The 17,280-nt window shown below is 48.4% G+C and overlaps 2 protein-coding genes across 17 annotated transcripts; one reads left to right on the top strand and one right to left on the bottom strand.

Annotated features, from left to right (window-relative positions):
* Positions 1–684: 684 nt before the first annotated feature.
* Positions 685–10,558, bottom strand: agfg2 (ArfGAP with FG repeats 2). Of its 5 annotated transcripts, XM_068650467.1 has the most exons (15): positions 10,411–10,558; positions 6,597–6,912; positions 5,565–5,658; positions 5,322–5,437; positions 4,828–4,966; positions 4,658–4,763; positions 4,488–4,577; positions 4,367–4,399; positions 3,219–3,425; positions 2,618–2,690; positions 2,451–2,494; positions 1,954–2,040; positions 1,766–1,855; positions 1,524–1,594; positions 685–1,449 (listed from the first exon to the last, which is right to left on the bottom strand). In XM_068650467.1, exons 2-15 carry the CDS (start codon positions 6,761–6,763, stop codon positions 1,402–1,404), a joined length of 1,365 nt encoding a protein of 454 aa, XP_068506568.1. In that variant the 5' UTR covers positions 6,764–6,912; positions 10,411–10,558; the 3' UTR covers positions 685–1,401. The 5 variants fall into 5 exon arrangements, with proteins under 5 accessions (XP_068506568.1, XP_049615230.1, XP_049615240.1 ...); XM_049759273.2 differs by lacking the exon at positions 10,411–10,558 and having other exon boundaries at positions 6,597–6,970; XM_049759283.2 differs by lacking the exons at positions 4,367–4,399; positions 10,411–10,558 and having other exon boundaries at positions 6,597–6,968.
* Positions 7,597–17,250, top strand: acap1 (ArfGAP with coiled-coil, ankyrin repeat and PH domains 1). 12 transcript variants are annotated; one of them, XM_049759201.2, is made up of 23 exons: positions 7,633–7,995; positions 8,967–9,024; positions 9,443–9,562; positions 9,626–9,679; positions 10,302–10,360; positions 10,436–10,619; positions 10,692–10,736; positions 10,836–10,931; positions 11,661–11,735; positions 12,179–12,291; positions 12,392–12,443; positions 12,530–12,630; positions 12,687–12,798; positions 12,873–13,063; positions 13,130–13,199; positions 13,262–13,356; positions 13,576–13,769; positions 13,876–13,923; positions 14,010–14,185; positions 14,288–14,397; positions 15,481–15,591; positions 15,666–15,727; positions 17,003–17,250. In XM_049759201.2, exons 1-23 carry the CDS (start codon positions 7,943–7,945, stop codon positions 17,098–17,100), a joined length of 2,277 nt encoding a protein of 758 aa, XP_049615158.1. In that variant the 5' UTR covers positions 7,633–7,942; the 3' UTR covers positions 17,101–17,250. The 12 variants fall into 12 exon arrangements, 11 of the variants coding, with proteins under 11 accessions (XP_068506466.1, XP_049615130.1, XP_049615125.1 ...); XM_049759192.2 differs by having other exon boundaries at positions 12,870–13,063; XR_007489234.2 differs by having other exon boundaries at positions 7,631–7,995; positions 12,870–13,063; positions 14,010–14,397; positions 15,666–16,601.
* The last annotated feature ends 30 nt before the right edge of the window (positions 17,251–17,280 follow it).

Here is a 17,280-nt window from a genome sequence, read left to right as displayed (position 1 = left end):
TTTTTGTTTGTTTTGTTTTTTTTTACCTCAGAAACGAACTACTTTACGACTTTCCACCACTGTCACGCAATACAAGATGTACCTCGTAGTATTGCGGAACGTGGTGCGTTCACTGCCCTTGTCGTGAGTGAGATTTAAAAAATAAGCTCAGCCAAAAGTGCTTTCATCGGTAGAAACACGTGCATGTACGTATTTAAAAAGTAGGAATACCGATTCAACTCGTACTTATCTTCACTGAGGTCTAGTACACGACAATTATGCAGAGTTCGGCTTTATGTAAGTTATAATTAATTGATATAAAATTTGTAATGACTTTTATATGCAAGACATGTTCATCAAGATACTGTGGGCCTTGCATACATGTGGATTTCCCTACTAGCCAATTTCCCCCGTGGAAAATGCATATTTGATTGTAAATTGATTTGCGTTTAGGGAGGGTTTTTTTTTTTCTATTCGGGTTGCCTGGTCCCGAGCCACCGCAAATAGCGGGGATCCATGCTATGGCGTAATTTGAGCACAAGCACAAAGCAAGCAATGCATCCCACAATTCCGTCGGCCTTTCTAAAATAGGAGTTCTATTGCTAAAGCAGGCTGCGCGTTATGCAACACGCATCCCAAAGTAACCTCGAGGCTTTGGGGAAAACGGGCAACGTGCGACCCCTTGCGGAGAAATCCAGAAGGGACTTGGTGTAAAAGAGCTTTTATTTTCTGGAAAGCAACACTCGCTTACGCAGCAGTAAAGGGTCAAACGGATTTTATGAATACTTGCCATGACAAAGACGTGGTTAAAACAATCCTTAAGTAAACCCCCATGTTAAAAAAAAAAAAAAAAAAAAACATTTTGGTCCAGTAGATGCACTATTGTTTGATACAGTATTATAAGTTTTTCTTTAACAGCTTTTTTCTTTTTTACATTCAGTAGCTTTTTTTTTTTAGTTGTATATTTTTTAGCCCTCAAAACTCATGCAGCCTGGCAGTGGTTAACATCTTTGAAAGAAAAACAAACAGAAGACAGGCTTTAAGGCGGCGATCCTTCAAAAACTTTGACTTTATCTTTTGCTTATTAGGTTTAAAAACAGAAAATTTAGTTAGATTTTTTTTTTGGGAGCAGGGAGGGGGTGAAAGCAAAGTAGCGATGCTTTGAGTGTATATTTCTGCCCTCCTCCCCAAAAAAAAAAATTTAAAAAAATATGCTAGAGGCATCAGAGTAGATCTTGCTTGTTGAAGTCATAATTACATTCAGGCTTTTTTTTTTTTTAAACACACACACACACACAAATAAACACATAAATACGGGGACATTGGGACGAGGAGGAAAATACTCCAGAGGCATTGACGAGGCAGAGGCGACTACTACAGTCCACTTCTCCCAAAGACAGACGGCTGAGGGGAGGAGCTTAGTCAGATGAAAGGGTTTCGCGACGTGCCGCGACTGGGGTAAACGTTCCCCTGAAAGAGAGCGAGCCTTAAAGGAAGTTGCTTGATGGCGCCTCGTCCGATTTGTACAAAAAAGGAGTACTCACGGTAAAAGGGTTCACCGACATGGGCCGAGGGACTTTGGGTTGCGAGTCGCACGCGGGGAAGGCGGCGAAGCCTGAAAACATTTCAGAGAGCAGATCACATGAAAATAAATAAATAAATAAATAAAGGCATATATTCTTTATCCTCCTCTGGTTATTGCGGTGCTCAAACAAGCCTCTTCAGTTTGGGTTGTCCGCATAACGCTGCCCTACAAATTTGAATGAGAAATTCAAGTGCACTTTACCGTTGGCTTCCTGGTTATTGGCGCCCTCTTGAGGAAAGGAGGCAGGCGGCGGGAACACTGACGTGGGCGAGGTGACCAAAGCGCCGTCGCCTGGGGAAACAACGTTTGGGATTGGTCGCTCAGGCGGCAGGACTGCGGACAACCCCCCCCCCGCTCCAAAACAAAACTAACAAAAAAGAAAAAATCACCTCCTGGGGAACTGCTGAAAGGGTTACTGGGGGAGAGTGCAGCGGGCTGCTGGCAAGTGGCGCCTGAGCTGAACGGGTTGGGGAACGCTAGGGTGCACACACACAAACACATATTAGCTAGCATAGTAGCCTCGACAACATGCTAGCACTAACTAAGGCAATGTTACACACGGGCAAACAAATGTGTGTACTAGCACAAACCACAAAGGTTAGACAGTAAGTCAGTGAACTCAACTTTTGGAATATACATATGAAAATAGAAAGTGGAATAGACTATTAGTGGCAAGAGAAGCACAATCATACTCTTAGTTTGAGTTTTTGGGTGCATTCTAGGACCCTCACTAAAAGAATTGGTCTAAGAAAAACAATCATCAACAAATAAATTCCACTTGATTGCATCCGCTGCATCCCATTTTATTGCTTTAGCCCGAGTGCAAATGAGTGAATCCACGAGTTTTTCAGCAAATAATGAGGATATCAAATCGTGTTCAGCTTACCTGTGAATGTTTGTGAGGCAGAAGTCGGATCAACACCCGGGGAGCTGGTGGGAAAAGAGGTGAAGAATTTAGGTGATTCAGAAAAGGGCAGAGAAGTGAAAATTTCAACCCTCCAACAAATAAAATAAATGAAAAATAAATCAATTAATTAATCAGTAAATACATGCCTGGCCGGAGTGGAGCTAGAAGAGATCCGGCTGCCAAACAAGGTGCTATACTGTGGAGGCCCAGCAGGTGGTGCTGCAGACAAACAGTTCACACGGACTTTTTCACTTCAAATTAAAAACAGGGTTCATATCGAATACTGGAATGAAGAAAAAAATGCTTTTAACTGAGCCAGGGAACAATCTCACTTCCTCAACACACACACACAAAAAAAAGCCACCTTGACGAGTCAAAAGCAGCTGATTTTAAACCGATTAAAACGAGTCAAGGGGCTCCTTTGAAGCTAACTGCGCGATGGGGAGAAAACAATGAGCATAATTCAGCGGCTAACAGCCTTGGCATTTGGAGGAAGGACGTTACGCAATCTAGCTGAGCAAGCCGTGACAATCTGGATCACACGCAGACTCCACTGCTACGTTTTATTAAATCCAACCTGCCGATACGAGCGTTACTACAACTGACTGCGGATTTCTGCTGTGGGGGGGGAAATAGTGTTTGGATCCCCTCGCTGAAAACTTAGAAATGAAATGAATCGTCACTTTTTTTGTACATAGTGGGGTGTCCCTAAACGGTGAGGTGAATTGGCGGTCGACAGTGGCATACCTGTGTCCGAGAAGACGCTATCCAGTTGGGACACCGCAGCGTACCTGTCCTGGGCGTTGGCCGTGGTCTGCTGCTGCTGCTGCTGCTGCTGGGATAGAGAGTGAGGACGAGGGGGCTGCAGCTGTTTCAGACCTCCAAAGTCCAAGCTGAGAGATTTGGGGAAGGCTCTGAAGGGCCCCGTGGCGCCCGATGTTGACACCGTGCGACCTGGGACCGACACATGAAAAAAAAAAAAAATTAAAAATAATAAGAAAAAGCCCCGGACAAAGATCATCAAACACCAACATCCCAACGTGAATACAAACAAACACCCTAAGTGCTTAGTCAGGGCAAGTTTTCATGCTGCAAGAGGAGATACAAAGAAAATAGACACAAAAACCAACGACCGGCAAGGTTAGCATCTTAGCGGGTAGCGGACATTATCCACAGAGCATGCTAGCAGCTGATAAAGCCTCTCTTTTGTTTCCACTTGTTATCAACTAGCTACAAGCTCAAAATCAAATTGAAATACTAACAGATCAGCTTGCTAATATAAAGTGTGAAAGTGCTGAAGCGACGATGTGGTGAATATGTTCGACTTTCTATAGTCTAGCAAGTTTTCTACTATGTTGTTTCAGCCCACAAACACCATCGCGACAGTAAAAAAAAAAAAAAAGGAGGGGTTAGCATGGTTAGCATCTCAGCGTGCAGCAACCATTGGCCACAACACAGCATGCTAGCATCTGATAAAGCCAGTCTTTTTTGTTCCCTGAGCAGTAACATTTTTATTATTACTTTTTTAAAAGTAGTATTTTGTTTTATTAAAAAGTAAGCAATTAGCTATACTCTGGAAATCACCTTAAAATAGCAAACTCGTTCCACGTGTTCAATACGTGCGACTAGCGGCCGTTGTGGAGCGACACTAAGGAGTATTTTTGGAAAAGCGAATGTGTAGGCGCTGCCGGATTACAGCGGTGCCCCACATATTTATTTTTAAGTGCTTTGCCGCCGACGCAGAGTGAAATATCAGCAGCCCACCGCTGACCACAGGCAGCAGCCGCGGCCGCCTAAAAATAGCAACGCGAGGACCGGCGCGGCGAAGGACTCGACGCGTAGCTTACGGACGTTCAGCAGACAGCAAATGCACCGACCGGTGGGACGGGTCTTACCTAACGTGAAGTGTTTTTTGAAAGAACTAGCGGCTACGAGGTCAAGGAGACACAAGGCAGAAAAGGGCGTTAATCTGAAAGGACCCATCAAGAGGGAGCAGAACGCCGTTAGGACGCCCACCTGAAGGACGGGGGAGGGCGGGGAAGGAAGGCGGGTGAGCTGAAGTTAAGGAGCCCGGCCGCTGTCTCTCAATCCCGCACACGTTCTGTTCTACGGAAGGGGAAAAAAAAAAAAAAACATTTTGAAAAGGTATCGTCGTCAAACGGTTACGGTTCCACCGGCGACGATACCTTTCAGCGACGGATCCCGGAAGCTTTGGGAGCGCGTGGGCCGCGCGGTGAAGGCGTCGGGCCGGGCGTCAGCGGGCGAGGCTCGATCCCACTGCGCCATCTGCGACTGCAAGAAAAGCTCGGCGGCTGAGTCGTCGGCGTCCCGACCGGCGACGGGGAGGCTCTCTCACCAGCGTCCTGGCGGGCCGGGCGTTGGGAGGCAAGTTGTGAAGGGGCTGGCCGGCAAGTGGGCCGTGAACCAGGACGGTCTGGACACCTGGGCTCCAAGGTCCCTCCACATCTCTCCGGTTCTTATTTTTGGAAAAATGCCTGCAAGAAAAAACGGGGTGAACGTCACTGGATGGGACAAGGTGGTCCCAAAGGTGACAAGCTGCGGGGAAGAAGGACCTCTTGGTTCCGCCTTCACAAATAAAAGTCTGACAATGCCGGCCGGATGTGGGACGTTAACGCCCGAAAATGTTTTTTGTATTTATTTATTTGTCAAATAAAAGTCTGACAATGCCGGCCGGATGTGGGACGTTAACGCCCGAAAACGTTTTTTGTATTTATTTATTTGTGTTTTTTCATTCATTTATGTTTATTTATTTGTGTTTTTTCACTGTATGTCGATTTATTGATTTACAATTTATGTTTTGTGCGAATGTGTGTTCGGGTGTCGGCTCACCATTTCTTCTTCTCGTATTTGTCCTGCAGGAACTCTTTGAACTTCTGCGAGTCCTTCATGTCGGAGCAGCCATCTGTCTTGGGCTCAAAGGCGCACAGCCACGTCCTCCTGCCGACCTGAGGACAGACATCAGCAGTTTGCGATCGCCCGCACTCCTCCGGATGCGATGCCGGAGAGCCCGGGAGAAGGCGGACCGACGTTTTTGGGAGGATTCGGCGGCCGGTTTGCTGCAGCCTCACTCACCTGGTTGCCGTGGTTTTGGAGGAATTCCACTTCCTGTTGGGAGAAGGTCGTCATGGAGATGGACTTGACCCTGTGCGGAGGGTTGAGGCCTCGCCTGGGGTAGGATGGCGAGTGGTTAAAAAACAACCAAAAAAAACACCACACACACGCGGAATTCATATGTTGGCATTCCGGCCAGAGGAAAGAGCAGGTGGGCGTGGAAACATCTTCTGATGTGTGGGAATCTTCATCCATGCTTTCTATGGAAGGCTGTGTGAGCATTTCTTTGAGAGCTTTTCCATCCGGTTTAAGCTCCATCCAGTACTAGTGTACTCTTTGTCCTCACTTGTAGTTTGACCTCATTTTAGTGTGCAGAAATGCCACAGTGGACCTTGTGCGAACAAAGAGCGCGTTAGTAATAAAACGACTGGATCGATGCTCAAACCGACGATTATTCGATATCCTTCATGTCGAGCTTAGCGTCCTCACGAAGAGTAGGACACCGTCGGTACATGTTACTACCGAGGCCGAGTTGACGCAATCGTTCTGTTAGTGCGTCCTGGTCTTGAGGCTGGAGATCAAGAATATCGACTCAACGCTGAAACACAACAGTGAGTGGTTGCCCGGGCCGGCCTTGCCCGTGGAGTGCGAGGAGTGGGCTGGACATGCAAAATCAATGTGTCCACACATATCAACATACACACGCCCACACTCCAGAGGAGCTGCTGGAAGGGACGGCAAGAAACAAACCTTGAACCCGAGGACTGCTTTTAAATGGCTGTGGGAAGACAGAGAGTGTGTCAACATGCGTGGAAAGCACCTCTGGCGATTGCACCAGCGTGTGCGACGGTGCTGCAATCTCCGGTCCTGCCTGCCTGCCTGCCTGCCTGCCTGCCTGCCTGCCTGCCTGCCTGCCTGCCTGCCTGGCTGGCTGGCTGGCTGGCTGGCTGGCTGCCTGCCTGCCTGCCTGCCTGCCTGCCTGCCTGCCTCTTGAGCTCCACTCTGCTGCAACAACAATTGCATGACACGGGGCTGAATGCAGATGCTACTCACAGCATTCCGGAGCACGAGGTGCACACGAAGGTGCCCACGGTCACGTCCGTGTACGTCACACCGGGCTGGTTGCACTCGAAGCAATGTTTGTTTACTCCGGACTGGGCCAGCTCCCGGACCTTGCGTGCGCAAATCTCCTGGTTGTCCCGGTGCTTGCGGTTCGACATCGTGGATCCGGAGGAGGGGCGGGGTGGGGGCTTGGTCGAGCCACCGTCCGAGCTCCGTCTCCCGGGCTCTCCGCCACTTCACCGCCGCATTGTGGGGCGGGGGGCGTGGGGGTCGAGGGCCAGTGGTTGGAGAAAACGCCACTCAGCTCCTGCTTCACGCGGAGGGGGTGGGGGAGTCAAACCCAACAAGATGCGTCACATAAACGGAAACATGCTTACTTTCTTCAGAATAAAAGCATGCAACCGGACGTATGTCACCATTCAAAGATACTGTTTTGAAAACCCGACCAAGATAATTATTTGCATACGATGTGTCAAAAAGTTGAATAATTTCATTCGTCTACCTTCAACCTATCTATGCTTCTATTGTTTGTTTGTTTGTTTGTTTGTTTTTGAGCAGAAAGTGAATATTTATGACGAGTTGAGCCTGCTTTTGATCAGCAGAGGGAGCTCGACACGTTCGTCGAGCGAGATCAAAGTCACGTGACTCTTCAGGGTTCTGTTGGCATGGGTGCGTGACGTCATTCGCGTGGCATTCAGAGCTCTCAGCGTAATACTTTACCGATTGTATATGAAAAGAAAGAACACGGGCGGTACCAAAAATCAAAACTCCTATTTTAAAAAGCATTTTCCATACCCCATATTTTGACAAGACAGAAAAGCAATTGTAAAGTTAACGATCAATTTGACACTGCCTGGCTTCAGACGCTTATTTTCCACAAAGAATCTTCGGCACGAAATTTGCCCAAAACAAATACTCTACACGACAGAAAGCGCTGTCATGGCTCATCTGAGCCATGTGACTCAATTCCGGGGTGCGTGACGTCAGTCATGTGGCATCAAGGCTCGGCTTGAAAGTACGTGGTTTTTTGTGTGTGTGTGTGTGTGTGTTTGCATCTTGTTTGTTGGCGCACTCTGGGTGGTGTTAGATTTTGCGTGGGAAGAAAAACTCGTTGGCAGACAAGAAAAACACACCCCTATGACCGTGTGTGAGAGCGCGTGTGTGTTCCGATGACGCGTCAAACGTCGGTCGAGATCCATCGTGCACACTAGGCGCACAAATTCAACAAGTCCAAGAACTGCAGGAAACGAAATGACAAAGTAAACCTTGCCACGACGACGTTGGATTAATTTAATATACTTTATATTTGTTTTTTTTGCGTTCAAACGAAGAGGATTATGACTATTAAAGTGGACTTTGAGGAGTGTTTGAAAGATTCCCCACGCTTCAGGTAACAAAAGCCCTTGTCTTGTGATAGGTTAGGTGTGCGTGTGTGCGTATGTGCGTGTGCACATCTTTTCAATCAAAAGTAAGTTTTTGCCTCAACTCGGTTTTCGCTTGGCACCTAAATCTATTTGTGTGACAATTTGGTAGAGTGTCGTGAGATTTTTGCAATGTAATAATAGTAGTGTATTTAATAATATGCATGTAAAGCCATAAAGTGGAGGCATATGTCAAGGCAAGTAGTGCTAAATGGTGCTGTTGCAAGCATATAAGAAAGCAAGAGCAGATTTTGGCTGTGCCCTGGGTCTGAGTCAGTCAGTCAGTATTGTGCTTTGCAGCTGATCTGGCATCTTTCAAACTTGCAACACACACACACACACACACACACACACATACAGTGTGCCCAGAGAGAGCAGAAAAACAAAGATGCCACAAAAGTTGGACAAAAGTATATGGCAGTGTGGCCATTTTGTCACTTGAAAAAGAGCACAGCCTTGTGTTGCCAGGTGACAGTTGAGGTGAACAGGAAGCAAGCCGAGCGCTGCAGGAAGTGTGAAACCGCACTGGCATTGACACAAGAAACAACCTTTCCCCATTTTGTACTTCTCCTCTTTACAGTACTGTCAAATGTAAATATGGAAACATACGGAAAGAGAATGTAAAGGAATACATCGGTTGCATGATGTATTATAAAGGTATTTTAAAGCAGAATCATATTGATATGTGACATGTATGACATGTAGGGTAAAATGTTTCTCGAAAAAAGTTTCGGGAAAATTACCAAAAAGGGGGAAAAAAAGCATATTTCTGAAGAAAAAAAATTGGAAAAAATGCATGCAAAAGTAATGTTGCTCATTAAAAAAAATTGCTAATTGCTGGTTGCTAATTCAAAAAAATGAAATTGCCTGTGTGTGTGTGTGTGTGTGTGTGTGTGTGTGTGTGTGTGTGTGTGTGTGTGCGTGCGTGCGTGCATTTCAGAGCGGAAATTGAAGCCGTCCAAGCTGATGTGGGTGAACTCGAGACCCGATTAGACAAGGTGAGGTTTGTGTGAATAAAATTGTTACATATTCGTTTATTCTAAATTTCAAGATTCAAGAGTTTTTAAGTTGTAATATGGGGGAAAAAAAGTTTGGGCTATTTTAAGAACAAAATGGTAGGGCTCAATCTTTGAATGAGATAAGAATTTGAATGAGAAAACCCTGCCCAGTTCATTTAGACTAGCTGGCTAGACACAATGTTGGTAATTTGGTGCGCGGCGGATCTGCGAGAGGGAGGACTGCGCCGCTGTGAGAGTGGTCACAGTTAACTTTAGTCATGGACAATCAAAGCAGCTTCTTGCTTTGCCTCCAAATGGGCCACCTGCAGACAAAATGTCTGTTGACATGGACCGTACAAAAAAAAAAAAAAAAAAGCTTAAGTAGCAATTTGTCAGCACACGCGCTTTTGTGCGGCAGCTGGTGAAACAATGCCAGGCCATGCTGGAGGCCGGCCGAGTCTACCAGCAGACCAGCAAGAGCTTTGTGACGGGCCTCCAGAGTCTGGGACAGCACTGCTCGGGGGACACCACCATGGAGGTGAGAAGCGCGCGCTGATGGCCAACCGTGCAAGTCCAAATAATGTTGTTTTTCTTCTTACAGGAATGCTTGCAGAAATTTTCCCAAAAACTGTCCGTCATCTTGGACGCGCAGGGGGTGAGCGGTTTGTTTGAAATATTTCTTTTTTTGTACGTACATCCGTACACAATTTTCGTAGTCTCGGGTCGAACTCGCCAAAACAGATAAACCACTCTAGGGGGCGCGACAGACCCTTTTTTTGTGCGGCGACTTTAAAATATTAAATGTGACATTGGTGCAAAATTTGGTAGGGCTCTGATGAACTACTTTAGGGGGCGCTACAGACCCTTTTTTGCATGGCGACTTTAAAATATAAAATGTTTCATCAGGTGTAATGTAGGTGAAAAATTTGGTAGGGCTCTGATAAACCACTCTGGGGGGCGCTACACTCTTTTCTTGTATGGCAACATCCAGTTTTTTTTGCCAGGGGTGACGTGAGAGCAAAATTTGGTAGGGCTCTGATAAACCACTCTGGGGGGCGCTACACTCTTTTCTTGTATGGCAACATCCAGTTTTTTTGCCAGGGGTGACGTGAGAGCAAAATTTGGTAGGGCTCTGATAAACTACTCTACCTTTTAAAATATAAAATGTTGCTTCAGGTGTGACGTGAGTGCAAAATTTGGTTCGCTGCTCGGGCACTAAATAGTTACAAGTCATCTTGGACCATATTCAACTTGCATGTACTACGTTGTCCTTTCAGGAGGTGATTGACATCACGCAGAAGTCGGTCAAGACGAAGCTCCAGACATTCGTCAAAGAGTGAGGAGCCGCTCAATTTCAGCGTGGCGGGCGGGCGGCCGGTCACTCACCTTCACAATTTGGCCTTCTCTCCAGAGACGTGCGGCGCTTCAAGGACGCGCGCAAGGAGTTTGAGCGTAGCAGCGAGTCCCTGGAGGGGGCGCTAGCCAGGAACGCTCAGGCGCCTCGCGGGAAGCCTCACGAGGTGGAGGAGGCCAGCGGCGCGCTGCTCCACGCCCGCCGGGCCTTCCGATCGGGCGCCCTCGACTACGTCCTGGAGGTCAGCAAAGACATGGCGACAGGTTTGGAGGCCGCACTTTTTAAGTGGAGCTCCTTTGTCTTTTTCTCGCAGATTAACATCATCGAAGCCAAAAAGAAGACGGAGCTGTTGATGGCCGTGAGTGCAACCTTGTCACGTTGCGTGCATCGCATTTGATCTTATCCATATTTTGTTGGGCAAAATGAAATACAGATTGCGGTTTTTTTCTATTTTTAGATGTTGGCGCTAATGGACGCTCAGGCACAGCTGTTCCAGAACGGCTACCAGTCCTTGGCAGAACTGGACCATTATCGGCAAAAACTAAGTGAAGAGGTAATTATGATGATGATTGTTGTTGTTTTTGAAAAAAGAAAAAAAAAACACACACTATATTCATGCAATATTACAACTTTTTTTACTCTCAAATATTTAATATATATATATATATATATATATACATACATACGTATATATATATATATATATATATATATATACATACATACATATATTTAATATGTATATATATATATATATATATATATATATGTATATATAAATATATTATAATATATATTATATATAGGACGATATATTATTCCATTTGTTTTATTTATTCATTATATATAATATCATTCTTAATTATCCAATATGGCTCTTTAGGTGGAAAATAAGACTTAATAAACAACTCAATCTTGAAAGTATGACTTGAAAACATGCATCTTTAATGTCTTAACATTCCGAATTTAACGTAACCCCCCCCCCCCAATAATTTGACTCTTGTGATATTCCAATTTGAATGTTGGATCTGAAAAGTGGTTCTTGTCATGACTGCGATGATTTCAAAAGTTTCCTGAGAGCATTTGCATGGCACACGACTTGCCAGCATGACAGGAAAGAGCCAGCAACAACAGGAAATAGTTCACAAGATCACACACTCCGTCCGCCCGCCCGTCAAAAGACAGGAAATGAACTTGTCGTGTTCGGATGCAAGGAGAAGACGAGAATGAGCGGCTTGCCTCCCCCCCCCCCCCATCTGGCCTTTTTGCTCTGTTTCAACAGCATCGGCAGTTTGTCCTGAATTCAGCCCGAGAGAAGAGGGACATGGAGCAAAGGCACGCCGCCATCAAGAAAAAGGTTCGTTCAAAGCATCGCAACGTCAAATTGCGAAGATTTGGACACTTTCTCAACAATTCTACTCCAACCATTTTTCAACCAATTCAAAGCATTCAATGTTTTGAAATATTTATATGTCATCGATGTACTGTTTTTCTCCCTTCCACAATTCTCAAAGCATCATTCCAAATTCACAATAACATTTCACAATAAATGGGCACATTTGAACTCATTCACTGCCATTGACGCATATAGACGTCAAAGTTGTATTTCATCTGGGCTGCCATAGAAATACAACTTTGACGTCTATATGCGTCAACGGCAGTGAAAGAGTGGAAATGACATCAGACTCATTTTTCACTTTCAAGCTCTACGTCAGCTCTTGAGCATATTTTTGAGGAGAATTGCATTCTGGAGTTTCGAAAGACATCAAGTCAGCTAAAAATGGATTCGGGGCTTTCCAGGATGTTTCCTACGACGACTCCATCATGGACTTCAAACCGGACGCCGCCGACGGAGTTGCCATGGAAGGCTACCTCTACAAACGGGCCAGCAACGCCTTCAAGACATGGAACAGGTTTAAAAAAAGAAAAAGAGCTCTTGTGATCTTTTCTTCTTCTTCTCATGTCTCCCTCCCTCCCTCCATGTCTCCCTCCCTCCCTCCATGTCTCCCTCAGGCGTTGGTTCTCCATTCAGAAGAATCAGCTGGTGTATCAGAAGAAATTCAAGGTAAGCAAACAAAGAGGACTCTTGTTGCTCTGGGCAAAAGGGGGAACGCAGCCAAAAGGGGTCTCGGCGGTCTGCCCGTCTCTCAGGACCAGCCCACGGTGGTGGTGGAGGACTTGCGTCTGTGCACGGTCAAGCCCAACGGCGAGAGCGAGCGGCGCTTCTGTTTGGAAGTGGTCTCCCCGTCCAAGTGAGTCCCGCCCGGCGACAACGGAGTCCCGCCGGCCGACTCTAAGGCGGGCGCAGAAGCTGTCTGTTACAGGCCGACTCGGAGAGGCAGCAGCAGACGTGGATCGCCGCCGTGCAGAACAGCATCGCCTCGGCCTATCACGAGCGCAGGGACGTCCAACGCAGTCCGGTGAGAATTTGCCGGCCGGCGGTGAGACGCGCCCCGTCGCCTCCCCTCGTCGACCGTGTGGCCGTGTCTCGCAGCGGCGGCGCCGCAGCTCGGTGTCGACGGGAAACCCCGCCGACGGTGAAGGGGACGAGGGCTTCAAGGCCTTGGAGGAGGTCCGGGCCATTGCCGGGAACGGCGAGTGCTGCGACTGCGCCGCGCCGGATCCCGACTGGGCTTCCATCAACCTCGGCATCACTCTGTGCATCGTGTGCTCGGGCATACACAGGTATGCAGGCGCCTGGACCCGCGCACCAACTTGCACCAAGAGGCGCACCAACTTGCTCTCTTTCAGGAGCCTGGGGGTCCACTTCTCCAAAGTGCGCTCCCTCACGCTGGACTCGTGGGAGCCGGAACTCATTAAGGTAAGGGATTCTCTTCTTGTGTGAGCGGCTCGAGATGACTGAGGTCTCGGTGTGCCTTGCAGCTGATGTGCGAATTGGGCAACGGCGTCATCAACGGCATCTACGAGGCCCGGATTGAGCAGATCACCTTGAAGAAGCCCCTCGCCTCCAGTCCCAGGTAGATTTGGAGCAGCTTTGGGCAGATTGCAGCTCAGAAGCCCACACGATTCTGGCCGCGTGCCATTTTTGGGCCGTGGGCACACGACGGCGCAACATTGCGTCGTCGTTTGGAAGTGCAGAAGCAAGTCCTTGTCTGGCGCCGCGACCGCATCCTCTCGGCACTCGTGATCGTTCTAATCCGTTTGACGAGAGCGTTCCCCGGTGCGCGTCTCGCCAGGGGGGACAAGGAGGCCTGGATCCGCTCCAAATACGTGGACAAGAAGTTCATCCAAAAGCTGCCGGAGACGGCGGGTCAGAACAGGTGGCAGAAGCGCCCGGGCGATAAAAGGAAGCGGGCGGCCACGCAAGACCGCAGCGCGCAGCGACCGCCGCTCCGACCTAAACCGAGCCGAGCCACCCTGCCGCGATTGGGTAACGCACGACGGAGCCGCCGACGAGACGCCTGCCTTGTCACACGTCTGTCTGTCTGTCTTTCTTTCACTCTCTCGCTCTCTCTCTGTCTGTCTGTCCTTTGTAGTGTCGAGCCCCACTGAGGTCCAAAAGCACGACACGGGGTCCCGCAGAGGTGGGCGTTCACGCACGCTTGAAAAAAGCCCCAAAAGAAAACCAAACCAAGTTCCCGACGCTGTCGATATTTGCGTTGTACCTTAGATGCCAATGACGAAGAGGAGGATCTGAGCGGCCTTCATGCCGGGGCGCTGCTGTACCGCGCGGCCGCCCTGCAGAACTTCCCCGTCATGGCCGACGCGTTGGCCCACGGCGCCAACGTCAACTGGGTCAACGCGGCCGAGGAGGCCTGCACGCCGCTGATCCAGGCCGTCTCGGTGGTGAGGGTTCCTCCGGAGTGCGCCTCCGCACCGGCCGGCCATCGTTGGGAAGCTTTTTTTTTGTTTGTTTTTTTCCTTCTTCCTTCCTTCCTCTCCGAGCAGAATGCTCTGGCGGCGTGCGAATTCCTGCTGCAGAACGGCGCTGACGTCAACCAGGCGGACAGAAATGGGAGAGGTCCGCTTCACCACGCCACCATATTGGGTCACACCGGGTACAAAAGCGCGCGCACACACACACATCTGTGATGGAAAGACGACGCTTGGCTAATGATGTCCGTTTTCGAAAAGAACGGCTGATGACTGTATCTGATGCCAGATATTTTTAGCATTGGGTCAATTCTTCTTCTTAGAACTTTTTCAGCTCGTGTCTTCGAGTTAGCATAACAAGCGTTAGCATCGTAGCCTCGGCGAGCACACGGCACCAAGTTCAAGCATTTCCCACTCTTGCTATATGTCAGCGGACCAACTGTTAGCATTTTCGCAACAGTCTGTCAGCACATTGGCAACGGTCAGTCAGTCAGTCAGTCAGTCAGTCAGTCAGTCAGTCAGTCAGTCAGTCAGTGAGTGAGTGAGTGAGTGAGTGAGTGAGTGAGTGAGTGAGTGAGTGAGTGAGTGAGTGAGTGAGTGAGTGAGTGAGTGAGTGAGTGAGTGAGTCAGTGAGTCAGTCAGTCAGTCAGTGAGTGAGTGAGTGAGTGAGTGAGTGAGTGAGTGAGTGAGTGAGTGAGTGAGTCAGTCAGTCAGTCAGTCAGTCAGTCAGTCAGTCAGTGAGTCAGTGAGTCAGTGAGTGAGTGAGTCAGTCAGTCAGTGAGTCAGTGAGTGAGTGAGTCAGTCAGTCAGTGAGTCAGTGAGTGAGTCAGTCAGTCAGTCAGTCAGTCAGTCAGTCAGTCAGTCAGTCAGTCAGTCAGTCAGTCAGTCAGTCAGTCAGTCAGTCAGTCAGTCAGTCAGTCAGTCAGTCAGTCAGTCAGTCAGTCAGTCAGTCAGCCAGCCAGCCAGTCAGCCAGCCAGCCAGCCAGCCAGCCAGCCAGCCAGCCAGCCAGCCAGCCAGCCAGCCAGCCAGCCAGCCAGCCAGCCAGCCAGCCAGTCAGTCAGTCAGCCAGTCAGTCAGTCAGTCAGTCAGTCAGTCAGTCAAAACTGGAGCGTTTGAAGACATTTGTAGTCTTCAAATAGTTGCACGGACAAGCCCAGGTTCTTGACGCGTGACAGCGAGCAAGCTAATTGAACGTTTCCACAGGAACCAGCGAGTAGGGCCGATGGTGCGACATTTCGATTTTATACGGGCTTGTGTGTGAACTCAGGCTGGTGTGCCTCTTCCTGAAACGCGGCGCGGACTACGACGCCAGAGACAAAAACCAAAAGGACCCCGTAACGATCGCCGTGGACAACGCCAACGCCGACATTGTCACTTTGTGAGCATCAGGAACAAATTTGCCACTTGATGGCGAAAGGGAAAACTTGCCCGACGCTCTTTTTATCCCCGCAGACTCCGAATCGCCAAGATGAACAGGGAGATGCAGGCGCTGGATGGATCCCTAGGAAACTCAGGTCTCTCCAAGGGGCAGGCGCCGCCTGGGGGCACTGGGGCAGGGAGAGGGCAGGTCCAATCCAAGAAGAGCCTGCAGGCGTTCAGGAACCATATGAGTGGGAGCACAAGATGAGAAGTTCAACGAGTCTGACAGAAAGGGGCTTTTGTTTGGCTTTTTCTTCTCCCCCTTCACCCAACTGAAAACACTGGCTTTACAGTGTCACCTTTTTTGTTTTTTGACGATGCGTATTTATACTGTTGCAATGTCAAATGGCATTGGAGATGGGCTGTGAAGAGAACTCCGCCTCCTTCGGGAAAGCGTGAAAATCCACTTTCTCATTCAGAATCCATGACCACAGTACAACACAGACTCTTCTACGATCACCATTCCTTCTGCCACTTAAGCGTATGGCTCTGGGCCAAAATTCAAAACACTGTGAAAATGGAATGAAACAGGGTTAGGGTTAGCGAGCGGGCGAGCGAGTCAGTGAGTCAGTGAGTCAGTCAGTGAGTCAGTGAGTCAGTGAGTCAGTGAGTCAGTCAGTCAGTCAGTCAGTCAGTCAGTCAGTCAGTCAGTCAGTCATTCAGTCAGTCAGTCAGTCAGTCAGTCAGTCAGCGAGCAAGCGAGCGAGTCAGTGAGTCAGTCAGCGAGCGAGCGAGTCAGTCGAAAGCATGCTTACTTTTGTGTTGCAGCCTTTGTGGTCAAGCGTTGTGCTTTTGCTTTTCAGGCTTGCTTCTTGTAACCTGGTTTTGCGTGCGCTTGTTTAAAAACTAAACAAAGAGACCCTGGCGGTCGGTCAGCATTTTGGACTTTGTGTGTCTTTGCACGCCCGAGTCATGGTTGTAGTCTCACCCGTTTGTGCAGCGTGCCACCTGCCCGCCGCAAAGTACCAGGTAAAGTGCATTTTGGCGCACGCGTGCTGCTCCCTACGTGTCCCGCTCCGAGGCCAAAACCTAAAATAGACGCAAAGTTTGAAAATTGATCCGCTTTGTATCTGTTAAGGTTTTGGGAAACCTTGTTGCAGTCTGAACGCCTGCCTGTCTTTAGTCTAAACGAGTTTGTATCGTTGACTTACTTTTCAATGTTTTTCCGCCAACACGCTCGCTCTTCTTCTGCGTGCATTTCCAGACGGCGGCGCCGTCTAGTGGCCCTTTACGTTTCTATCCGTAGACTTCTCGGGGGCTTATTGACCTATGTATTCTTGCTAGCAGTAGACTTCTTGGGGGTTATTTATGTCTTCTTGTACTCTTCCTATTTTTGGGGTCATTGGGTTTACCTCTCTTGTGTCGCACAGGTGACGAAACCTGCCAGCACATCTTCAGAGACTTCTCGCACATGGCTTCTAACAACCCCGAGAAGCTCCAGCGTCGTAGCGCCGACGGCAAATTCTGAAAGAAAAGAAAGGGGGAAAAGCGTTTGGGGAAAATGCTTCCTTCTGTCTTGTCGCCACGGGGATATTTTGGGAATAGTTCCATTTGAAAATGTCGAAACTTCTTCGAACAGATATCTCTTTTGTCCGGCAAATAAATGCATTGTATTTCATGTCTCGAGTCCTCGCTAGTTTATACTGCG

This window comes from Syngnathus scovelli, chromosome 1, assembly GCF_024217435.2.
Source record: "Syngnathus scovelli strain Florida chromosome 1, RoL_Ssco_1.2, whole genome shotgun sequence".
Taxonomy (NCBI): Eukaryota; Metazoa; Chordata; class Actinopteri; order Syngnathiformes; family Syngnathidae; genus Syngnathus; species Syngnathus scovelli.
Note: the sequence above shows the minus strand (reverse complement) of the source record. Positions and strands in the feature narration are given on the sequence as shown.